Source organism: Nannospalax galili, unplaced genomic scaffold, assembly GCF_000622305.1.
Source record: "Nannospalax galili isolate Female #2095 unplaced genomic scaffold, S.galili_v1.0 scaffold781, whole genome shotgun sequence".
NCBI lineage: Eukaryota > Metazoa > Chordata > Mammalia > Rodentia > Spalacidae > Nannospalax > Nannospalax galili.
Window position 1 is genome coordinate 1,199,351 of NW_008346898.1, and position 21,680 is coordinate 1,221,030.

The following is a 21,680-nucleotide window of genomic DNA, read 5'->3' on the forward strand; positions in this document are numbered from 1 at the left end:
GGAAAGAGAGAGAGAGAGAGAGAGAGAGAGAGAGAGAGAGAGAGAGAGTTGGGGGATTGTATGTGCATGTGTGAACTCTTGTAGAAGCCAGAGGACAATCTGAGGTGTCATTCCTCAGGTATTGTCTACATTTTTTAAAAAAGAGTCTCTTACTGGACTGAAATTCGCCAAGTAGTCTAGGCCGGCCGGTGAGGCTCCTGGATCCACCTGTTTCCATCTTCCCAGTGCTGTGATTACAAGCACACACCACCATACCACACATGGGTTCAGGTCCACTTCTCAGCACTTTATTGACTGCGCTATCTCCCTAGTCTTGCTACAGTTGTTTTTAATGAAATGAAGTGAGAAATACCTGAAGAAGGTGCCTATATAGCTGCAGGAAAGCTTTGGAGCAAGCAGAATTGGTCTTTTCTTACCTTCCCAAAACTCCCCTTCCCCAGCACCATGAGGAAATTGAAGTCAGTGAGTTTCACTCTGTCAAGGTTGTTGGAGGGTTGCTTCCTGTCTTCTGAAGGGTTGATGACTTTGTTACCAGCAGGGCCAAGCTTGGCTTTCTAAATCAAGCACAAACAGTAAAGTCATTGGTCTTTCTTCCAAAGAGAGTGGCAGAAAACAGCACAGTCAATAAGTTGGATGTTGGCTGGAAGGGCAGATCAAGGGGGTGAGAAAAGAAATTTGAGAGTATGGAATGAGTGATCTGTGTATCAATGGCTATACACATCCCATGGAGAAGTCTGCAAAGTAGAGAAGCTTGCCCTCCTTATTCTTAGTTAACAGCACTAGACAATTAACCAAGAGTCAAGTTACAGGAATCTGCCAAAGGCAAGTGAATTGTAATTCCAGGATGTAATTTCTTTCAGGCTAATAGTGTTTCAAGACTGTTAACATAATCAAGGAAATGAAACTGTGTGGATGTTTTCCTTCTTTGCAGGTTTCATAATTTAAAATTAATTCATATGAAGGAAATTTGTATCCAGGCAAAAAGACAGCAGAATGTTCTCTAGAGAGAATGTGCTTAAATGGTGAGCTTTGAAGATGACTTATTGCTACTTTCAAATGTACAGTAAGAAATGGAGGTTTGGTTTTGTTTTGTTAAATCAAGATTTGAGTTAATTAAAAGAAACAGCGATGCTCATGGTGATCCAGTTTCATATGAGCCTGGAGAACACCTAGTAAATGATGCTTGGATACCAGATGGAGTTTTTGTACAGTAGAGTCATGCCACATGCACTATGGCCCTGGAGGGAATCATGGGTGTCATATTCCCATGGAGAGTCCTATACTCACTGTAAGTGGGGAAAAGTAAGAGGACTTAGCAGAAAAGGTAAGGCAAATGAGACCCCATGGCATGGTTGTGATGTCTCCGTGGTCAGCCAGGAAGCCCCAGGAAAAACAGAAGCCTAGAGTGGGTTCAGAATTCTGCCTCTGCTCGACAATGAGAGAGGTCCAGGGTCCTGGGGGTTGGTGGATCTTCCACAGCCTCAGCAAGAATTTCAAGGGCAAGGATAGTTGCTTTGGATGCAAGCTTCATGTACTCGGTGTAACACATCTAAGTGTGGCTTTGCACTCAGGAGCAGGTGCTAGGATCTCATTCAGGTCAACACCTCGGTGGGTAGGTGAACACCAGGTAGATGGCAAGGAGGTATAGAGGCATGAGAGGGACTTCATTATAGACCAAAGCCTTGGCGAAGCTGAGTCCTAGCTCCAGAGAAAATGCGGACCTACAGGTTTTTTTTTGTTTTAGCAGCAAAGGGTTATAAGCAGTCACTGGCATCCCTCTTGTGAGCACTGTATCTTGTCCCACAATTACAGAGTGAGCCACCGTATATGGGGCTGTTCAGTTAGGGAGAATGTGCATCCATCAGTTGTGCCCACATTTCCAGCCCTAACACATGATTTACATGCATTATGATTAGCTTTCATTGTCAACCTGACAGAGTCTGGGATCACCTGGGAAGACCACCTTAGTAAGGCACTGTCTACCTTGGGTTGGCCTGTGGGCATGTCTTAATTAAGTTAATGGATATGGGAAGACCAAGCCCAGTGGGGGTGGCACTACTCCCTAGGCAGGGTGTCCAGAATTGTAAAGTGGTGGGGAAATCCAGCCGAACACAATCAGGCGAGTGAGTGAGCATCTGAGCATCGATGCGTTTAGTTCCCTCTGCTCCTGACTGTGGATGTGATATGACCAGCGACCTCAAGTCCCTGGGCTTTGACTTGCCTACAGAAAGGGATTATAACTTGGAATTATGAGCTGAAAGAAACTTTTTTCTTTCCTAAGTTAGTTTTTGTCAGGGTACTTTAATCACATGCAACGTGTCGGATAAATGGATAAAGAAGCCTGACTGACGCTGCACGAAGGGGTGGCGCTTCTTGCTTTTCCCTGATAGAAGCAGCTGGAGCCAGATCTTACACACTGAACACGTGCTCTCTGAATGGCACACTCACTCAAGCAGAGCCACGGGAACAGGAGGGAATGACGGCTCTGGCTTTCTTCCTTCAAGCCTGAAAGTACTTAATAAAGTTCTGATTGTTGGGAAGCTCAAACGTTCTCTCTGAAGGTTTGGCAATGGATTGACAGGAGAAAAAGCACAGAACTTTATTTACAGTGCACACAGGCAAAGGAGTCATACAAAGCATGAAACTCACAGAGGGGCCAAATGGTTGAGGCTTAAATATCTTCTCACAGGGAATTGGGAAGCAAGGGGCTGAGGCAATTTTATAGAGGGAATAAATTATTTTATTATTTCTTATGTGCGTGTGCATTTTCACATGTGAAGGTCAGAGGACAAACTTTGAATTTCACTCCTCAGATGCCATCCACCCCACTGACCTAGAACTCACAGGTAAGCTAGACAGGCTGGCTGTGAGTCCTAGTGAACCTCTGTCTGTCTCCTCAGTGTTGAGATTACAAGCATGTACCATCGGGCTCGGTTTATATAACAAAACAAAACAACAAAACAAAAACATCTGGCTTCTGAGGGTTTAACTCCAGTCCTCCTGACTGAGCGCTTTCTCCAGCCCATATATCATTTTTAGTGCAAAGAATGAGTCTAAAGAACAGACAGTGACTTGGGAAAAAAAAAAGGTCCTCTGGGTTCTGGGTATGGTGTTTCCTTCTCAATCTTTTCCTCTGTGAGTTTAATCTACCCAGCGAGTACAATCTCACTAGGAGGCTTGAAGGCAATTGGGCCTCTCTTTGAGGATCTTATGTTCATGCAGAGCCCTGCCAGTGGCTGCTGCCCCTAGTAAGTACTCTCCATTTCAGTCTAAAGAAGCATATTTTGGGGTGTTCTCTTCTAAGCCTTCATACCTTCTCCCTCTACTGGTATGAGAACTGGAGCTCATGGAAACATGGAAGCCTAAGAAGATAAGTCATGAATTATAGTGGCATATGACCTCATCCCCTTTGTCAAAGATGGAAGAATTTTAAAGGTAGAATTGGGGGGGGATAGCCAGATCCAACCAATTGGGCTTCTCTACTGTGGGGCCTGCCCAGGCCTCTACACAGGAATGACTGCAAGTCAAGACATATTCTGGTCCATGTCTAGGTTTAAAAGAACCGCTGGAAAGTCCCTTTGAGATGAGAATTCTGACTCTACCACTCTTTTCTGCTCTTCTGTTTTAGAAATGTCACCACCAAGAGGCAGAGATTAATTTTGTTTTCTCAGAATCCTCTCAAGAGCCTATGGAAAAACCTCAAATGCTGCCAACTCATGGAGTGCCTGACACACGTTGGGAAGCACCTTCACCTGAGGAATGTTGCTAATCATGTTGTCTGGCTTCCATGGCAGCACAGGGTTCTAAGCAGCATTCCAGACTCAGCTGGCGTTCCTACACAGCCACCATTACTTCCCCCCTTGACAGGAAACCTGGGATGTTGCAGGTGACAAGCCTCTAGAACAGATGTAGTGTCATTTACCCAGGATGCATCACCTGCCTTCACACAGGCCACAGTGTGAAGTGACCTTAATCTAGCTATAGGGACAAGACATTATCCAGTCAGGCTGAAATGGATGTAAAGACAAGAGCATGTTGACATTCAAGTGCTTTTTTTTCTTTCCATTTTTTATGTGCATGGGCACACGTGTGAGTGCACATGCGTGAGTATGCCTGTGCATGTGGAAGCTCGAGGTTGGTGGCAGGAATCATTATTGCCCTTCTACCTCATTCAGTGAGGCAGGGTCTCTCAGTCAAACACTGGCCTCACTGACCCAGCTAGTCTCATTGGCCAGCTTGCTCCACCTTCTGAGGCTGGAATTACAGGCAGACAGCCTGCCTAGCATTTACATGGGTTTTAGGGATCTGAACTGTAGTCCTCACACTTGACCACACTTGACCACTGAGCCAGCTCCCCAACCCACATTCAAGTATTTCTGAGCCCAACTGCAATTTGGACTCTGGTCTGAAAACAGGCTGTAATCTTGGGAGAACAGTGACAAGAGGACTCTGGCTCCAGGGGAGAAAACACTCAACAGAGGGGGACACCGGCTTTCTGACCTACAGGAGTAGATTTCAGTGTCTTGTCTCTATCCAGAAACGGGGTTGAATTTTCAGTGGCTGGCAGAGCCAGGGGAGAGGGAGGCCAGCATGTGGGGTCCAGAGCAGGCCATGCTGACCTCACTAACTGCACTCATGATGGACAGCTGGCTGCTCAGGGGCCTGGCCCACAGGTGGGGATAAATTCTCTCCTGCCTAAGTCAGCCTGGGAAAGAGTGGCCCAGGCATCTATCTTCATGCAGCTGTCCCAATCGGGAGTCAAGCGCCCTGTGGTTTCCCTACAGAGCATTCCACTGCCATCTGCAAGCCTTGTTGTAGAAGGACACAGAGCCACCTCAGATAACAGTTTTCTAAAGCTGTAGGAAAATCCATGAGTGTTTCAACCCCAGGGGTCAGAATCTGCCTTTGGGCAAGCCCCATTGGCACCAGCGGTCTAAAATCTAGTTTGAGGAGACAGCCAGGCATACCTAGCAGCTGTGTCAGTGGGGGTGCGGGTAGGGGCTAGGGGACAGCCTCATAGGACTCCCAGGTGGGTTACGGGCCAGGGACCAGATGCTATGAACAGCTTTGACCCGCCTTGACCTGGCTGCAAGAGTGGTACCCTCCCTGAAGATAGCTGTTATTCTCCCCTTGGGCTTTTCCTCGATAGCATGTGAACTAGAAAATATTCATTCATAGTGTCTCTTGCTTTCTGTCACTCAGGCTAATTCAGTCTCTCTCTTCTGGTCTCACTTGGTAGCACCCTGGCACTTGCCTTGAGGCTGATTCCCCATCCATCCTGCCCTGAAGGCTGTTTTCTGGGGGAGCTTATAGAGGAGTCAGTAGGAGCCTGTCCTGGTTTTACTGAGGTTCCCATCTTACAAGGAGACAAAGGCTGAGACCTTTAATGGATGACAGGAGAGCTTGGTTTCCCACCATCTCTCCCTTATCCCCACCATTGCCTCATCCTCTGTTCCTGCCCGTTCCCAAAGCACCTCACGCCTCTGCTGTCAGACAGAGGCCTTAGCTTCTCTCTCCTGAACCATTAGCTTCTGCTATGCTAGAAGCTACCTGTTCAGAGTGGCCTTCCCACCAAGGCTCTTTCTGCAGCTCTTGCATGTTTTCTCCTCAGCCCCTCAGCACTCAGTCACGCCAGGGGCCCTGCTGCTCTGTTCATCCTTAAAATCCAGTTCCAGGACCCAGTTCAGACTTCCAGGAACTCCCAACTGTGGCAGACGCTGTAGCAGGCCCGATGTGCTGAGCTTGCAGGCCAGCACACGTGTGGTCAGCTGTGACAGTGTGGGAGTTCAATCCAGGTCACTCCTGCAGAGTGGGCTTGAAAACCCTCAAGTTATTGTCCTTTCAGTGAACAGCCTTGGAAGTGCAGTTTCCCAGCTCCTTGCAGGATGAGACTGAAACTGCCCACAGTGGTAACCAGCCGAGTGACCTCTTGAGTTGCCTCTCCTGGGTCACACTCTTGCAGACAGTCCTCCTGTGAGAAGTCCTGTTTGCCCAAAGCCCAGCTAGGCTCTCTGGCTCAGAAGCAATAATGAGCCACCAAGCCCACCATTTCTTTCTCTCAGTTTTGACTGTGTTACTTGGCAACTGGCTGCCCAGCAGGACTGGGAGACCCACCCTTCCCAACTTGCATATTGCTAACATTACTCTGGTTGTCATGAAAGTAATTCAGACTTCACCAGGAATTCAAATCAAATCAATATATATGTCTAGGGATAAAGCTGGAGTCGATTGCCTAACTGCAGGGATTTCAGAAACCTGAGGAGGCATAGGAAAAAGCATGCTGAAATCCTTCACTATAGCAATGCAAATGGGGACCAACATAGGCAGGTGCCCTGCTGGGGGGAGCGCAAATGGGATACAGAGAGCAGAGGCTGAAAGGAGACAGTGACACAGGGAGGAGGGGTACTCAGAAGAGTGCTTCCATTTTCTGCCCTGAGTTGAAATGGTGTGAGCCTTCCCCTTAGGCCCAGCAGGTGCTGGTTCATGCTTCCCGACCTCCAGAATTATGAGTTAAATAATGCTCTTTTCTTTACATGTCAGTCAGCTTTGGGTGTTTGGTTGCAGCAACAGAAAATGGACTATGACACCCTGTGGCCCTTGCAGATATATGCATGATTATGGATGGACTCTGCAGAGTTTTATGCCCTGTCATGAAGTGTCCCACAGGCCTCAAAACCTCTCAGGGGCAGGGATGGCAGGAGAGAAAATGTGTCTTGGTTTCATCTATTGACCTAGATTTTTAAAGCACCCTGATTTCTAGCCCTCTGCAGAGCTGGGCTAAACTGCTTGAGGAAAAGGCCTTGGCTTATTAAAAGGCACAGACATTATTCAAAGATGGGAAAAAATGAGCCAGATGACCTGCACCGTGGGGCAGTGTGGTACACCCCTATAATCCCAGAACTCAGGAGGCAGAGGCAGCTAGAACAGGAGTTCAAGGCCAGTACCACCCTGGGCTACGTGAGATTCTGAATTTAAAAACAATAATAACTTGCATTAGGGATATGAAGGACAGGGTCCTGGGAGATGGTCATTTTCCATTACATTAAACCATTTGCAACTGCTGAGCTGTGACTATCTGACCCACAGTAGCACTAATGGCAATGGCTTAACTTAATGTCATGGATACACTGCCTTGCTTGAATTATGTGTAATGAATATATACTAGCTTTGTTGTATGAGAAAACAGACCAAAAAGACCCAGGGTTGCAGGGAGTGCACTATCATCACTAACTGGCTCTCCCAGGATGCCTCTGCCTAGATATTGTGACAAGAGGTGCTGATTTCTCTAAGTCCTAAGATCCACCTGTAGTGGGAGCACAAGTTTCCCAGGGCACTGTGGGTAAACTCTGCAGTGCGAGTCAGTGTCTAGCTTCATTCTACTCCACTTTAATCTTTTAAAATTTATTTCGATGTGTATAAATGTTTTGTCTGCATGTAAGTGGACCATGTGCATGCAGTACTTGAGGAGGCCAGAAGAGGACATCAGATCCCCTGGAACTAACTGGTCGATAGCCAACATATGGGTGCTGGGAACCAAACTCAGGTCCTCTGCAAGAGCATCTAGTGCTTTTAACTGCTAAGCCATCTCTCCAGTCCTCCACTCCACTATAAATGTCCTCATAGTCCCGTTTTGTGAATCCATCTTTAGTAAAATAGAGTTTCTTAACATTATTGAAAGTATGGCTTTGATGAACATGTTTACTGGTTGCTATATTATACTCTTTGCAGTGCAATATAACGATTGCTGTTAAACTTGACAGTGAAAGGTTCTTTCTACTTCTAAAACTCCAGGGTAGACAGGCTGGTAATGATTAACCACAGAAGCAAGCGGATTGCTGTAGATTTCTTTGCAGGGTCTCCCTAGTCCCAGCCTGCCTGGAAGTCACTATGTAGACCAGGCTGGCCTCGATCTCACAGGGATCCACCTGCCCCTGCCTCCTGAGGGCTGGGATTAAAGGTGTGTGCCACCATACCCAGTGTTTTCTTACATGTTTACTTCTCTTTTTTCATGATGAAAATGCTCTGTGCTCAGGGCTTATCTGAACGACACTGACAAAACAAGCCAACGGCATTTCAGTGCTCCTCCATGAAACAGGGTTGGGTTAACGGAAGTAGCTGGGCTAGACAGTACCCAGGCCAGCAGGACAGAGCCTAGCCATGAGGTTATGTCTTTACGCACCCACACTGCCATGTTGGTTAAGAGAGATGGAGTGCTTCAGAAGAAAACCACAGAGCGCCTGGGAAAGGCTTGCCATTGGTGTCGCTCAGTGAGGTTGGTTTCCAACAAGCTATGAGTTCTGACACCTATTCCCTCTACTCAGTTGCTAGGCAAAAGGTTAAAAGGATGCTACTTAGTGGGCATTACGGGGTACAGGGAAGCACAGTGGAGTACATAAGGAGTCTACTGTTCCCTGGCTAACTAATTTTTCATCTGCTGGAAGATGCCAAGCATGCTGCCCCCGAGGGCCTTTGCACTTTCTGCCTTCTGTGACCCACATAGCACTACGACTTCTCTTCTTGTCCAAATGATGCTTTAACGCCTGGGGCTCCCACTCACCCTGCTATCAGCTTTCCCTGCCACCCCTTTCCTGTGGCCTATATTCTTGCCCGCTCTTTTTGCCACCTGGTCTCTTTTTTCTCTAGGTATTAATTATCCCTCTCTCAGCACTGGAAGGAGATCGAGGTTCTTTGTCTATCTCAGGGCCTTGAGCATGTCTGAGGAACAGTGCACCTCCAATGCCCTCAGAATGAATGACTGAACGAGAGCATTACTTTTCACATAACCTTTTCTAAAAGGCAGAGTTATTCCTTTTAAATGGTTTCTATGGTGCTGCTTCTTCTAATAAAAATGACCCGATTTTAGAAAAATTTAAGGGGCATGTTTTCTTTTGTTTGTTTGCTTTTGTTTTGTTTGTTTTGTTTTGTTTTTTGAGACAGTGTCTCCCTGTAGCCCTAGCTGGCCTGGAACTTGCTGTGTAGACCAAGCTCACAGAGATCCACCTGCCTCTGCATCCTGAGTGCTGGGATTAACATCATGCACCACCACACTCCACTAGAGGATGTTTTTTGAAAAGAAAAAAAGTATGTGTAATTTTATCACCCAGAGACAATCGCTGTCAGTATGTGGCAGGTGTTCTTTACAATCCTTCGTTTTCACATCTTATTTGACAGGAACAACCACAACATTGTTTGCAACCTGCTTTTCCCTCACATGTTAGGAACTTCCTTTTAGAAATCCTCCTCTACCACTGCATGGCTGTCTTGTAGTTTACATAACCACTCCCTTGCTATTGGACACCCAGGTTGTACCCCATTTTCACTGATTTTTACAGCATGTTGATGAACCATTTCTGGTCTGAATTCCTCATCCTTGAACTCTCCAGGGCAAATTTCTAGATATGGAGTTTACCAAGTCAAGAGGTTTGGATGGTGCAAGGCTAGTGACACCCACCACTAAGCGCACAAGGACAGATATCTTACCCCAACTTTGGAAGATCAATGAGAAGAGGAGGAAAACCCAGAGTTGGGGCATCCCGATTCCCAGGCAGGTGCTTTATTTCTCTAGGATATGTATTATTTTGTGGTTGGAATTTCTAGCAGTGTTCTTTTTCAGATTTGGCTTTGCGTACATACTTTATATTCAGATGTCAAAATAAAAACATATCTTTATTTGAGGGTTCTCATCCTTTACACTGGGAAACGGTGTTATCATCTACAAAGTCATACTCTAGAACTGTGAAACTGAGTTACAAAAAATCCAAACACACACACACACACACACACACCCCTTAATATTTTAAGTAAGTTCACAGTTTTGCAATGGGCCACATTCACAGTGCTCCCCTGCTGTAGGCAACCATGGGCTGCAGGTTGGACACTTCAGAAGGATCAGACTTGGGAGATGCTATGGCTTGAATGTGTCTGCCTCAAATTCCTATGCGGAGATCCTAATGCCCAAGGTGACAGAAAATGGGGCTTACACTCATGATGGGATTAGTGAGTGTCCCTTATGGAAGGACCAGGAGAACACTTGCCATTTCTACCAGTTTAAGACACATCTATGAACCAGAAAGCAGGCCCTCATCAGACACCAAATCTGGGCCTTGACCTTGAATTTCCCAGTCTCTAGGACTTTGAGGCATGGATTATGTTGCTTGTAAGCCACTTGGACTATGGGATTTGGTTGCAGCAGCCAGCACAGACCACAGGAGGAAAGTTAATCTGCACAGAAGCAGAACAGCAATCCCACCGGCAGGCCATCTCGCATGTCACCCCATTGTTCTTCTGACTGCATGTTTTTGTTTACTTATTTACCCTGTAGCTTCAAGTCTGGACTTAGGGGGCAGCCTGATTCTTCCTGCTTGATTGTCAACACCAGCTGACTGCAGTTTTCTGCCAGAGTTGGGACTCACAGGTGAGCAGCAAATCACAGGTGTGCCTTATTCCCTCTTCCTAGCACCACAGACAGTCTGTTGGCTAAGAAGGGTCTCTAAGGAGACCCTATGATGAGGGAGCTGCCTACGATGCAGATGCAGATGAAGATGAAGATGCTGATATCTCCAAAGCCGACTCTACTACCTCCAGCCCCTCACAGGTCATGGCAGTGCTGGGGGAGGAAGAGAAGGATGCTGATCTTCTGCAAAGCCCTTGACACAGGACTGCAAAGGTTCATCCGCAACACTTGAGGTGGCCCCAGCTAGGGTGTAATCTTTCTCCAATGGCAGGAGGATGACAGAGCAGTTAAACCATGAAAGGAACTTGGAGACAAGAGAATCAAGGCTGCCCAGGTTATAGATGAGAAGTCAGAGTGATGTGTCTAAATCCATTTTCCTCCCTCAGTTCTGAACTCCAAACTCTAGTCTTTAAATGAATGTTCTTCTTCCTACATCAAAGGTCAGCAAATACTTCTGGCCCTGTAGGCCAAATACTGTCTGTTATCACTACCAACTTTCTTTGGAACAAAATTGACATAAATGAATATAGGGCTGTGATTTAATGGAACACATAAAGACAGGCAGCAGCTGGGACTGGCCCCTGAGATGCAGATTTTGACTCTTGTCCTACATCTTGCAGATTCCCAAATCATTCATCTTCATTTGTAGCTGACTTTGGAAATTTTTATATTATTTACTTTACAGTGTGGAGGATCAAATCCAAGGGCCTTGTACACGCTAGGCAAGCACTCACCAACTGAGCTGCATCCCCAGCTCCGCAGTTGGCCTTACATAGATAAAATGGCTATGTCTTTTGCTAACTTATCAGAGCAGCAATTAAGAACTCCAAATGTACCTGAATTAAATTCCTATTCAGCCTTTTCTGTGAAGTTTGATATGCTGACTAATGTAAGAAAATGAAGCTGTGTTTTCAAACAAGCTGCTAAGTAGTTATTCCTCAAAGCATAAGCACGGGACGCACATTAAGTCATTTCCTTAATAAGAAATATTTTTATGGATGCACCCACTTAGGCTGTTGCCACTGTTAAAACCAAGTCACAGGAAGCCAGCAGGCCTCCGTTGTCATGGAAACTGAGTCTTACTCCAAGGGAAAAAAATGTGGGACCAGGACCTATTAGCACTTCACCTGCTGTGGAAAACACAGTGTTTGGTTATTTTCCTACCAAGTATTCTGCATTCCTCATAGCCAGCAAGTCATTTTCTTTATAGTTGATCCATTTCCCCCCATTTCCCAGGCTTGTCCATTGATTGCTGACATGTCTGTTAAGTTGGCTATTTTTTTCATCCAAGTTTATAATGTATTTTGGTCATGTTTACCCCCTGCATTACCCTTTCATTTCCTTTCCACTCTCCCTGAACCCCTTATTCCTCCCAACTGGTCCCCATTCTACTTCCCAACCCTCCAGCCTTCCTTCCTTCCTTCCTTCCTTCCTTCCTTCCTTCCTTCCTTCCTTCCTTCCTTCCATCCATCCTTCCTTTCCTCCCCTCCCTTTAAGGTCAGAGAGAGGGCCTCTCCCTTCCCTTCCTTTTGGTGATCCAACTGAGTTTATTTAGGGTTACTTACAGGAGCATGGGCACCTACTAGTGGCTCCACCACCAAAGGAAATGTCTCTCCCTTATCCAACTACCATTAACAGCTACAGATCTTCAGGGAGAGGTGGGTTCATGTACCCACCCCCCTTAGAAACTGTTAACAGCTTGCAAGTCCTCCAGGAAAGTAGTAGGGGTTAACCTTGAAGGATCTTTGCTCATCTCACCTGGTAAGTGGTCCCTGGAAGGCAGTAATTGTCCCTAGTTGCTTTGGGAGGACCCTGGGATCCCCAAAAGATCCTGTTTGGAAGATTCCTCACATTTTATCTTTTCTGAGTTTTTATATTCGTAAAAATTCAGTCCTTTCCTATGGGGAGATGTGTGAGCAGAATGGCTATGACATACTGTTGTTAGACTGTTCTGGAACTTACTAATCAATTGCTTTTCTTGCCAGGAATGCTCTCCTTTGGGATCAACACCACACTGGCTTTGTGAATCTGTGGTGGAAGGGTCAGGAGTTTTGTGAATTCACATTGGCTGTCAAAGTAAATGGTTTTCGAGATTGTCAGCAATGCTTCCTAGAAGCAGGGGATTCTCTGCTACTCTGAAAGCAGAGTCCCTGGGCAAGCAAGAATGGATGGAAGGAGCCAGCCCAACCTACAGAAGCCCTGGCTTTCCCCTGTTTTAGCAATATGATTGTTCCCTAAAATCAAGGAACAATTAGGAGCATGAACAGGCCATCTCATTGCCATTTCTGTGCCTTAACAAGTAGAGGCAGAAGTTCTCAGCTACTGGTTTGTGCTGAAGGGGGCTTGGGAGTCTTCCATTTGTAAGTCTTTACTGCCCTCTTGTGGTACTTATCTTCTGGGCCCACTGCATCCTGATTGGGATCTTACAGCAGCAATTTGCCCAAAGTTCTTTGGCAGGAAAGTCTCAATAAATGTACAGGGCCACAAGTGAGGCACCTGGCATATCTCCTCAGATTGACTTTCACAGAAATGACCTGAAACACTAATGTGAGTGCCAGGCCTTTGCAAATGCCCATACCGAGTGTGCACTGATGCCAGAAAGGGATTTTGGAATCTCCAGGTACTTATTTGTAGAGAACTACAAAACCCAAAGAATTTGAGACTCCCAAGTCAAACTTTAAGGCTCCCAAGTCAAACTTTCAAGTTTCACTCAGGCTCTGCAAGTCCTAGATCCAAGAATGGAGCAGAAGTGACAGGGAGGCCATGTGGGCTACTAGGGACCCTGGAGTGGGCTGACAGCCACAGCACCTAATTTAGAGATAGAAGCAAAGAACAATCTGGAAAATAATGAGAAATGATGACAGCTGTCACATGAGGGATGAAAAAGCCACTGCTGGAGATGTTCAGCTGGAATTTGAGAGAGCATAAGATGCCAGCTCTTAAAGTCAAACCAATCAACCAACCAACCACCCATGACAGGACCGGCAAGGAAACCTGGGTTCCTAAGGAAGGAGGCTCCAGGCATCTCCCTCCATGGTTGCAGAGCCACTGCGGGAAAGAGAAACAGGATCTCTGTGCCCCTGGTAAAAGGGACTGGAACGAGCGTCCACATAAAGGTTTTTAAAAGAGAGGAGCTGAAGAGATCTCAGAGGTTAAGAGCCCAGGATGCTAATGCAGAAGACCCGGATTCGAATCCCAGTACCCACATGGAGACTAACAACCACCTGTACTCTAGTTCCAGGGGATCTGACACCCTCTTCTGACTTCCTCAGACATTGCACAACACGGATGCACTTACATACATGCAGGCATAACAGTCGTACACATAAAATAATAAATAAAAATATTTTTAAAAAAGATTTTGTCTCCAAAATGCTATATCCATTTGTTCATGGTAAAAATTTCTAAAATGTTTCTAACCGACAGGAGTAAGCATTTTGAAAGCAGAGCCAACTGCCATTAAATTTAGCACAAAATTTCCATAATTGTTGTTTTTTTCCTATTTTCGTGGAACATTTTTAAACCACACCAGTTTTTAAAACCCAGGGGCCTAATTGTAGCTCTATGGAACACCTGCTTCCAAGACTGACTGCAGCTGTACTAATCTGGGCTCTTCTCTGGGTTCCACAGCAATTGGCTCATGGGGAATCTGGGGACACTCAAGGGTGGTGGTGAGCATGGGAGCAGGACTCACTTGGTCTGGACTGCAACATCACTTAGGGTATCCTTAACTTCTCTGGAGCCTCAGTTTTGTCTTCTGTAAAATGGACTAAAACATCACCTGTCCTCCATGGATGGAACCTTGCATTTCTACCATAATGAGGGTACCACAGGGGGTCAGCACTTGGAGTTGCTGCAATCACAGGATCTGCCCACAGCTATTCCAGGTGGTAGTATCAGAGTCTATTGGGACTTGGAAGTGGATGGGGACTTCTGTGTTAACAGTGTATGCAAAAGCCAATGAAATCTTATCAATATTACCATAGGCTGCTGGAGCCTGGAAGAGTGTAGGTTACAGAAAGATTATTCCTAGTAAGGAATTATACCACAGTGGCATTTCCTCTACCCTCATTGTACCTGGCCTCAAGCCAGAACAGCATACTGATAAGTCTACTTTCAGAAAAGCCACAAGGTGAAGATCAGCTTGTGGTCAAGTGAACAATGTCACCATGAGGAGGGCAAGTGTGAGAGGAGGGCAGGTGTGAGAGGACAGTTGTGAGAGGGGGACAGGTGTGAGAGGAGGACAGGTGTGAGAGGGCAGGTGTGAGAGGAGGACAGGTGTGAGAGGAGGGCAGGTGTGAGTGGAGGACAGGTGTGAGAGGAGGGCAGGTGTGAGAGGAGGGCAGGTGTGAGAGGAGGACAAGTGTGAGAGGAGGGCAGGTGTGAGAGGAGGGGAGGTGTGAGAGGACGAGTGTGAGAGGGGGACGGGTGTGAGAGGAGGATGGGTGTGAGGAGAGGTGTGAAAGGAGGACAGGTGTGAGAGGAGGACAGGTGTGAGAGGTGTGAGAGGAGAGCAGGTGTGAGAGGAGGACGGGTGTGAGAGGACAGGTGTGAGAGGAGGATAGGTGTGAGAGGAGGACAGGTGTGAGAGGACAGGTGTGAGAGGAGGACTGGTGTGAGAGGAGGGCGGGTGTGAGAGGAGGACAGGTGTGAGAGGAGGACAGTAGTGAGAGGACAGGTGTGAGAGGTGTGAGAGGAGGGCAGGTGTGAGAGGAGGACAGGTGTGAGAGGAGGGCAGGTGTGAGAGGAGGGCAGGTGTGAGAGGAGGGCAGGTGTGAGAGGGCAGGTGAGAGGGCAGGTGCGAGAGGACAAGTGTGAGAGGAGGACAAGTGTGAGAGGAGGGCAGGTGTGAGAGGACGGGTGTGAGAGGAGGACAGGTGTGAGAGGACAGGTGTGAGGTGTGAGAGCAGATGTGGGAGGACCGGTGTGAGAGGAGGGCAAGTGTGAGAGGCTGTATTTCAGCTGTGCTGTGGGGTCAGGGTGCATTCCCCAACACTGGTGACATTTTCTCTCTCAGGTAATCTGGGTCTCTTCTCCTAGGACCCATCACAAAGGGTACAGGAGTGCAAGCATGTCAGGTGGAGGCTCTGTGGTGTAAATGAATTGAGAATGGCCTGACTTCACTATCACAGCTGGGGAAAGTGGGGCAAACAGGTCCTACCTGCTGCTTATAGCTGTTGTGGTCTGGATGTGAAATGCCCCTCACAGGCTCACGTGGTTGAACACTGGTCCCTAATGGTGGTGCTCTTTGGGATGTTATGGAGCCTTGAGGCTTTATAGCCCGGCCCTGCTCCTGTCCAGTCTGTTTCCTGACCAGCCTCACACTCCTGCCACATGCCTTCCCCACTGTGATGTTCCCCTAATATTCCCTCAATAAACCCTTCTTCCTTTAACGTGCCTCTTGTCAGGCATTTTGTCACAGCAACAAGAAAACTAACTGTGGTATCTTCCAACCTAAGAGGCTCAAGGAACAAAACGTTTGAGTTCACTTGGTGATGGCTACTGAGGAAACAGCATTGCATGGCAGACCCTAATCCCTACTTCCTGGGGGGCAGTGGGGGAAGCAAGGGGAGAATCTCAGGTTTAATGAGCACAGCACACTCATGTCTAACCAGGCGGGGTTCTAAGCACCTTTATATTTCTTCTTCAATCCTCTCAACAAGCTTAGCAGTTTGGTACTTTTATCATTTCCACATTAGAGTAAGAGACTGAGATGAAAGGGGCCAGCCAAGTGGCCAAGTGCCAATGTCACACAGTCAGGCAGTGGCAAACCTAGGTCTGAGCTCAAAAGCATGGTGCTTCCTGCCACTGTCCTGTGCCATTTCCTGGAATGCCAACGTGAGAGTGAGTGGGCAGCAGGTAGAGAGGGACAGTCCTTACAGAGAGTCGACAGTCACCCACCAGAGCTGGGAAGAGCCACAGCTTACCTGCTGAGAAGGGGATCCAGAGAGGTAAGACAGCTTTGAGCTTAACGCCCTCCCTCCACCTTAGTCTTTTAATGATTTCTTTTTTCTTTAATGTGTATGTGTGTATGTGTCTGTATGTGTGTCTGTGTATGTAGGTGTACCATGTATGTGCAGATGCTCCAGAAGGCCCGAAGAAGGCACTGGATCCCCTGGAACTGGAGTGCAGGTGGTTGCTAGTTGCGATGTGGGTGCTGGGAAACAAACCCAAGCCCTCTGCAAGATCAGTACACTCTCTGAGCCAGTTCTCAGCCCCACCCCTCTATTTTCTTTTTCATCCATGCCTGGGTTCTACACCAGCATCTGGCTTTTTTAAATGTTAGGAAATACAGCTTCATAATTTGCATATTATTTCTCTATAGAGTAACAGTTTCCAACACAGTAACAAAGAAAAAGACACATTACTTAGGCGTGTCACATCACACAGACAAAAGGTTTAGGCTTCACTTAAGGTTTAAGGACCCAAGTGTCAACTCATTTTATTCTCTTAGAGGTGACCTTGGAAAGGCAGGGCTTAAGATGGACAAGTGACTTGCTTGTAAACAGGACCCGTTTCCACCTCCTGGAGTGGCCCAAAGGTGATTATTTAGTCTCAAGAAAATGAACAGGTTCAATCTGAGGGAAGGATTATATATTCTCCAAAAAACTCAGCTTGTGACTGGGAAAAAGGATCAGAACTCTGAAAAGCAGTTCTCACAAGTCATCATACACACAAAGCTTATGCAGCCTCAAGGAGCATTCTTTACTTTCCCATTTCCAATGCCTCAGGTACACTGATCTCTGTGGTCCCTCCAGGGGACACCCTGTGGTGCTAGGGATTAGATAGTCTAAGATCATTGTGGGTTAGATCTGTTCTTCAGGACAGTGTCTTTAAAGGAGCAATTATTTCATGCTGGATCCAGCTGGGGTGGGAGGTGTATGGGTTTTCCCCTTGCAAATTCTTCCCCCAAGTGTCTGAATGTTTAAATCTTCCAGTCTGTTCTAATACAAATGTGCTGTTAATAACTAGGGCTGATGTTAATGATTAACAAAGGCAATACATTGGAAGCACAGCTGGTGCATGGTCCTCACCAGCTCCCAGAAGAGAGCAGTGCTGTCAATCAGGACAGTAAAAGCCCTGGTTTTAAAATAATTTACATGCAAGCTATAAAATTCCACAGGATAGTCTGGAGGTAGGATGGTTGATGAGGCTGAGGCAATTGAGTTGAGGGTAGGGGGGGAATAAGGAAAACATGAAACAGAGCAGCATGCATGAAACCACGCATCAAGAGCATCCAAACAATTTGATGATTTCTGCCCACAATGTGTTACAACACATCTTCCATGTACACATGCCCATGTGGTGTAAGTACACCACATCGATGGCATGCACATGTGGATGATGCCTCTAAAGACTCAGAAATGAGTCTCAACTAACATGTGGTTAGAATAGCTCTGTAAATAGAAAGGGAAATGAGATCCCGGTTTAAAGGTGCATTTTGTATTCATTTGATGCTTTCAAAATTGGGAAGAACCTGTCTTTAATCATGGGTAGGGGTTTCAACATGTCCTCAGTCATCTAAAAAGGCAGGGGGACTGAAGTGTTCTTTGGGTGATTAAGGCACAAGCATTTTTCCATACTGGAGGGCTGTGCCCCACAGAGACAGAAGCCACTAGAACACACAGTACATCCGTAAAGGTGGCGGGCACAGGTGGAGGCCAAGGTCCACGGCCACATCAAAAGTCCAGGTGGGAGGGCAGAGAGTGGAGAAGAGCTAAGAAGTCAACATGACATCCTTGCAAAAGAAAGGAGGAGATCGGAGGATAAAAGCCGCTAGGTGAGTAGGGAAGATGTTGCAGATGTAAACACAGCACCTCGAGAAAAGCAAAGATGGAGCACTTTGGTGTCATTTAGAACGCAGAGAGGAGGCAGCAGTCACCCTGCATCATAGGCGGGTCTGGGACAGAAGGGAAGGTAAATCTTCAGATTCCGACTGCTCTGGGGGCTCCCCAGTAGTCGTAGCTGTTGGAGGGGTACAGAACTACCTCATTTGTGTTTAAATAGGGAAAGGCATAGAACTAAGCCACACAAGGCCAGCACCACTCTCTTTCCCTCCTTAGGGTATTTATGTGTGCTGACATGGTCTCCTATCAAGCTACTCCACTGTACCTATGGATGTCTTTGCTAGGCATCAGTCTACATGATAGGCAACAGGGCGCGTTAATCCACGTGTCCGAGATGGTATGCAGCTAGGCACCCAATACTTATATACAGATCATTATTCTTCAAGAATCAGGATGAAACCTTCCTGGCTCCCTTTTTCCTTTCTCTGCCCTTTCTTTTGAGACAGGAGCTCATGTAGCTTAACTGGCCTTGAACTCTCTACTTAGTTGAGAATGGCCCTGAACTACTGACCCTCCTGTCTCTACCTCCAGCTGCAATGAGGGCGCGTTAATCCACGTGTCCGAGATGGTATGCAGCTAGGCACCCAATACTTTTATATACAGATCATTATTCTTCAAGAATCAGGATGAAACCTTCCTGGCTCCCTTTTTCCTTTCTCTGCCCTTTCTTTTGAGACAGGAGCTCATGTAGCTTAACTGGCCTTGAACTCTCTACTTAGTTGAGAATGGCCCTGAACTACTGACCCTCCTGTCTCTACCTCCAGCTGCAATGGGAGGAGGCTAGAGAGGTGGTTTGTTTAATCCAAATCCCATAGCTTGAATGGGTCAGAGCATCCCTGAATCTGAACAAGGACAACAAGGGTCAAATTGAAATTTTGGAATTGTTAAGACTTTGTCTACTAATATGGGAAGCTGGTCAAATCTTTTGCCAAATATGGATGAGTTATCTTCTATTATATCTTGTAATTCTGGGTCTTTAAGTCAATACTTACAAATCTATTTATAATTGTTCTCAAAACAGGCCATTTTATTCTAACCCTCAAAGCTTTATTTTATTTTGGTTAGAGATCTTAATTTACATCATGATTAAAGCAAACCAACAGGGGATTGGAGAAATGGTTCAGTAGTTAAGAGCACTTGCTGCTTTTGCAGAGGACCTGAGTTTAATTTCCAGTACCCACATCAGGCAACGCAGAAAATAACTCCAGCTTCAAAGGATTCAGTGATCCCTTCTGGCCTTTGGGAGTGCATGCCAACACACACATAAGTAAAAATAAAATAAATATATGTTTAAAGGGGGAACCATTAATGGCAATAAAAACATCCATACTGGAGTCTTGGTGTTGGAACAGATCCTTGAGAAGCATAAGCTGGTCTTCTCCAGATAGGCCTGCATCGTTGTGATAGGGCCAGCTACCCTTCCCTTGAGCACCACTATACATGGGGATTAGCAGAGGCCCTGAGAAGTACATGGCAGGTTTTAGGAGGGTCCTACATCCAACTTCCATCTGCAAAAGGTCACCCAGGAAGACAAGGGCCTCAAGCAGAGATACCCCAATATGAGTGCTGTGCTGCCTCAGAGTCTTCCAGAAGCCACTAGCCACTTTCTCTTGGACTCACATAGTCCCAGAAAGAAGTACAAGGTTTGGTTATGATAAACTAACCTAAATCTCCTGGAAAGATAAATCAAAAGAAAGATATATGAAATAACTCAGCCCAGACTGCCTCAGCACTCCTTCCTCTCCATACCTCTAAGAACTCTAGGGAACATATCCTGGACCTCTGGATGGTGCACCCAGGTGGGATAAGGTGAAACAGAGCACCTCTGCTCAAAGCAAATGCCAGGAAACTGCATTGCTTTCACTGTGAACTCAGTTGTTTGTTAAGGGCCAAAGACATGGCAGCCATTGAATGAACTGAAGTCCTGAGCCATGACACTCTTTGACTCTATGTAGTTTGAGAAATGTCACCATCACAGCAATGGTCTCAAAGGGTAAATGAACCCCATTCGTGAAAACAAACAAAAAAACCAAAATGCCCATGAGCACCCCTGGCCCAGGATCCTGAACCTCATTTTGGGAGCTGATATTTGGATTCTCTTGAGACCGGTCTGGTCCTAAGCCCTTGTTGGTGCTGTACCACGAGAGCGGCAACATTTTCAGCTGTGAGGCTCCATCAGTGTCTTGGGAGCTGCAGTCATTAGTACCTGGACAAAGAGCTGACTTGTAGCATGAATCAGATCTCTGGTCAATTAGGGTAGCTATTTCCTAGGAGAGAAAGAGGATCTGGGCAGAGAGCAATGTTCCATCAACCGATATGAGGCTCAGGAATCTTATCCAGAGAGTGAAGACACAGTTACAAAAGGCCTCACATCTGCTCTACTCAACACTCCACTCCAGGGATGTAAACAGCTAGAAACAGCAAGAGCCACACAAAAGGTGTGGGAAAGAAATTGGACCATCTCTGACAACAATCAGAATCTTGCTGCATGTGGGTTTCACCCAGCTGATACTGGCTTTAGGACACATAAGGGGTGGGGTACTCTCTGGCTCCAGAATAGCTTCTTTTCTGAAGCCCTCTAACCATCTTCCTGGATAAGTGGGTATAGACGTTCTCTACTGGGCTAGCAAGGCAACCCAGGCAAAAGGCTATAAGAAACAAATCATTATGGCCCATTTTCAGTATGAGGTACACTTAGAGCTCATCAAAGAATCATGGGTAAGTAGAAAGCACTAGATCCCTCTCTTCCCTAGCTGGCAGCTGGTGTCCTCTCTTCTCAGAGCTCTGCGGGTTTAAAAGTTATAGACAATTGGCTGCATGACTGAGCCCACAACCAGAGAGGAAGGCAATCTCAAGCCTCAGGATATTCAATAGATACAGCTTTGTGTCCTGAACCAATAAGAGGGGGAATTTGGGGAAGACGCTCTGCTAGAAGACAGCAAAGACTGTCATTCTCTGGAGTACCAGCCTATGGGGAAAAAAGGCAAGAATTTCTTAAGATCAGGGACTTTAAAAACCACTACCTCTTGGGGGCTGGAGAGACAGCTCAGCAGTTAAGAACACTGGTTGTACTTGCAGAAGACCTGGGTTTGAATCCCAGCACCCACATGGCAGCTAACAACTGTCCATAACTCCAGTCCCAGGGGGTCCAACAGCCTCTTCTGTCCTCCACGTGCACTGCATGACACAGGTGCACTTACCTACATACAGGCAATACACTCAGACACATAAAATAAAAATAATAAATAAAATATTAAAAAAACACTATCTCACCCTAATCAGCACACCATGTTTGCCTTTCTTCTGAGCTAGTGTCTGTTTCTGAGGAATTGAATATTAAAATCTGTTTTGCTTTCTCTAGTCTCTTGAATTTGTTACTA

The 21,680-nt window shown here is 46.4% G+C and overlaps 1 protein-coding gene across 1 annotated transcript in view; it reads right to left on the reverse strand.

Annotated features, from left to right (window-relative positions):
- The window catches only part of Prkca (protein kinase C alpha), a 478,497-nt gene that overhangs the window by 55,777 nt on the left and 401,040 nt on the right, over positions 1–21,680 (reverse strand). The window contains exon 9 of the mRNA XM_008843200.2: positions 417–554. Coding sequence (XP_008841422.1) covers positions 417–554 — 138 coding nt within the window. The remainder of the gene's footprint in view (positions 1–416; positions 555–21,680) is intronic.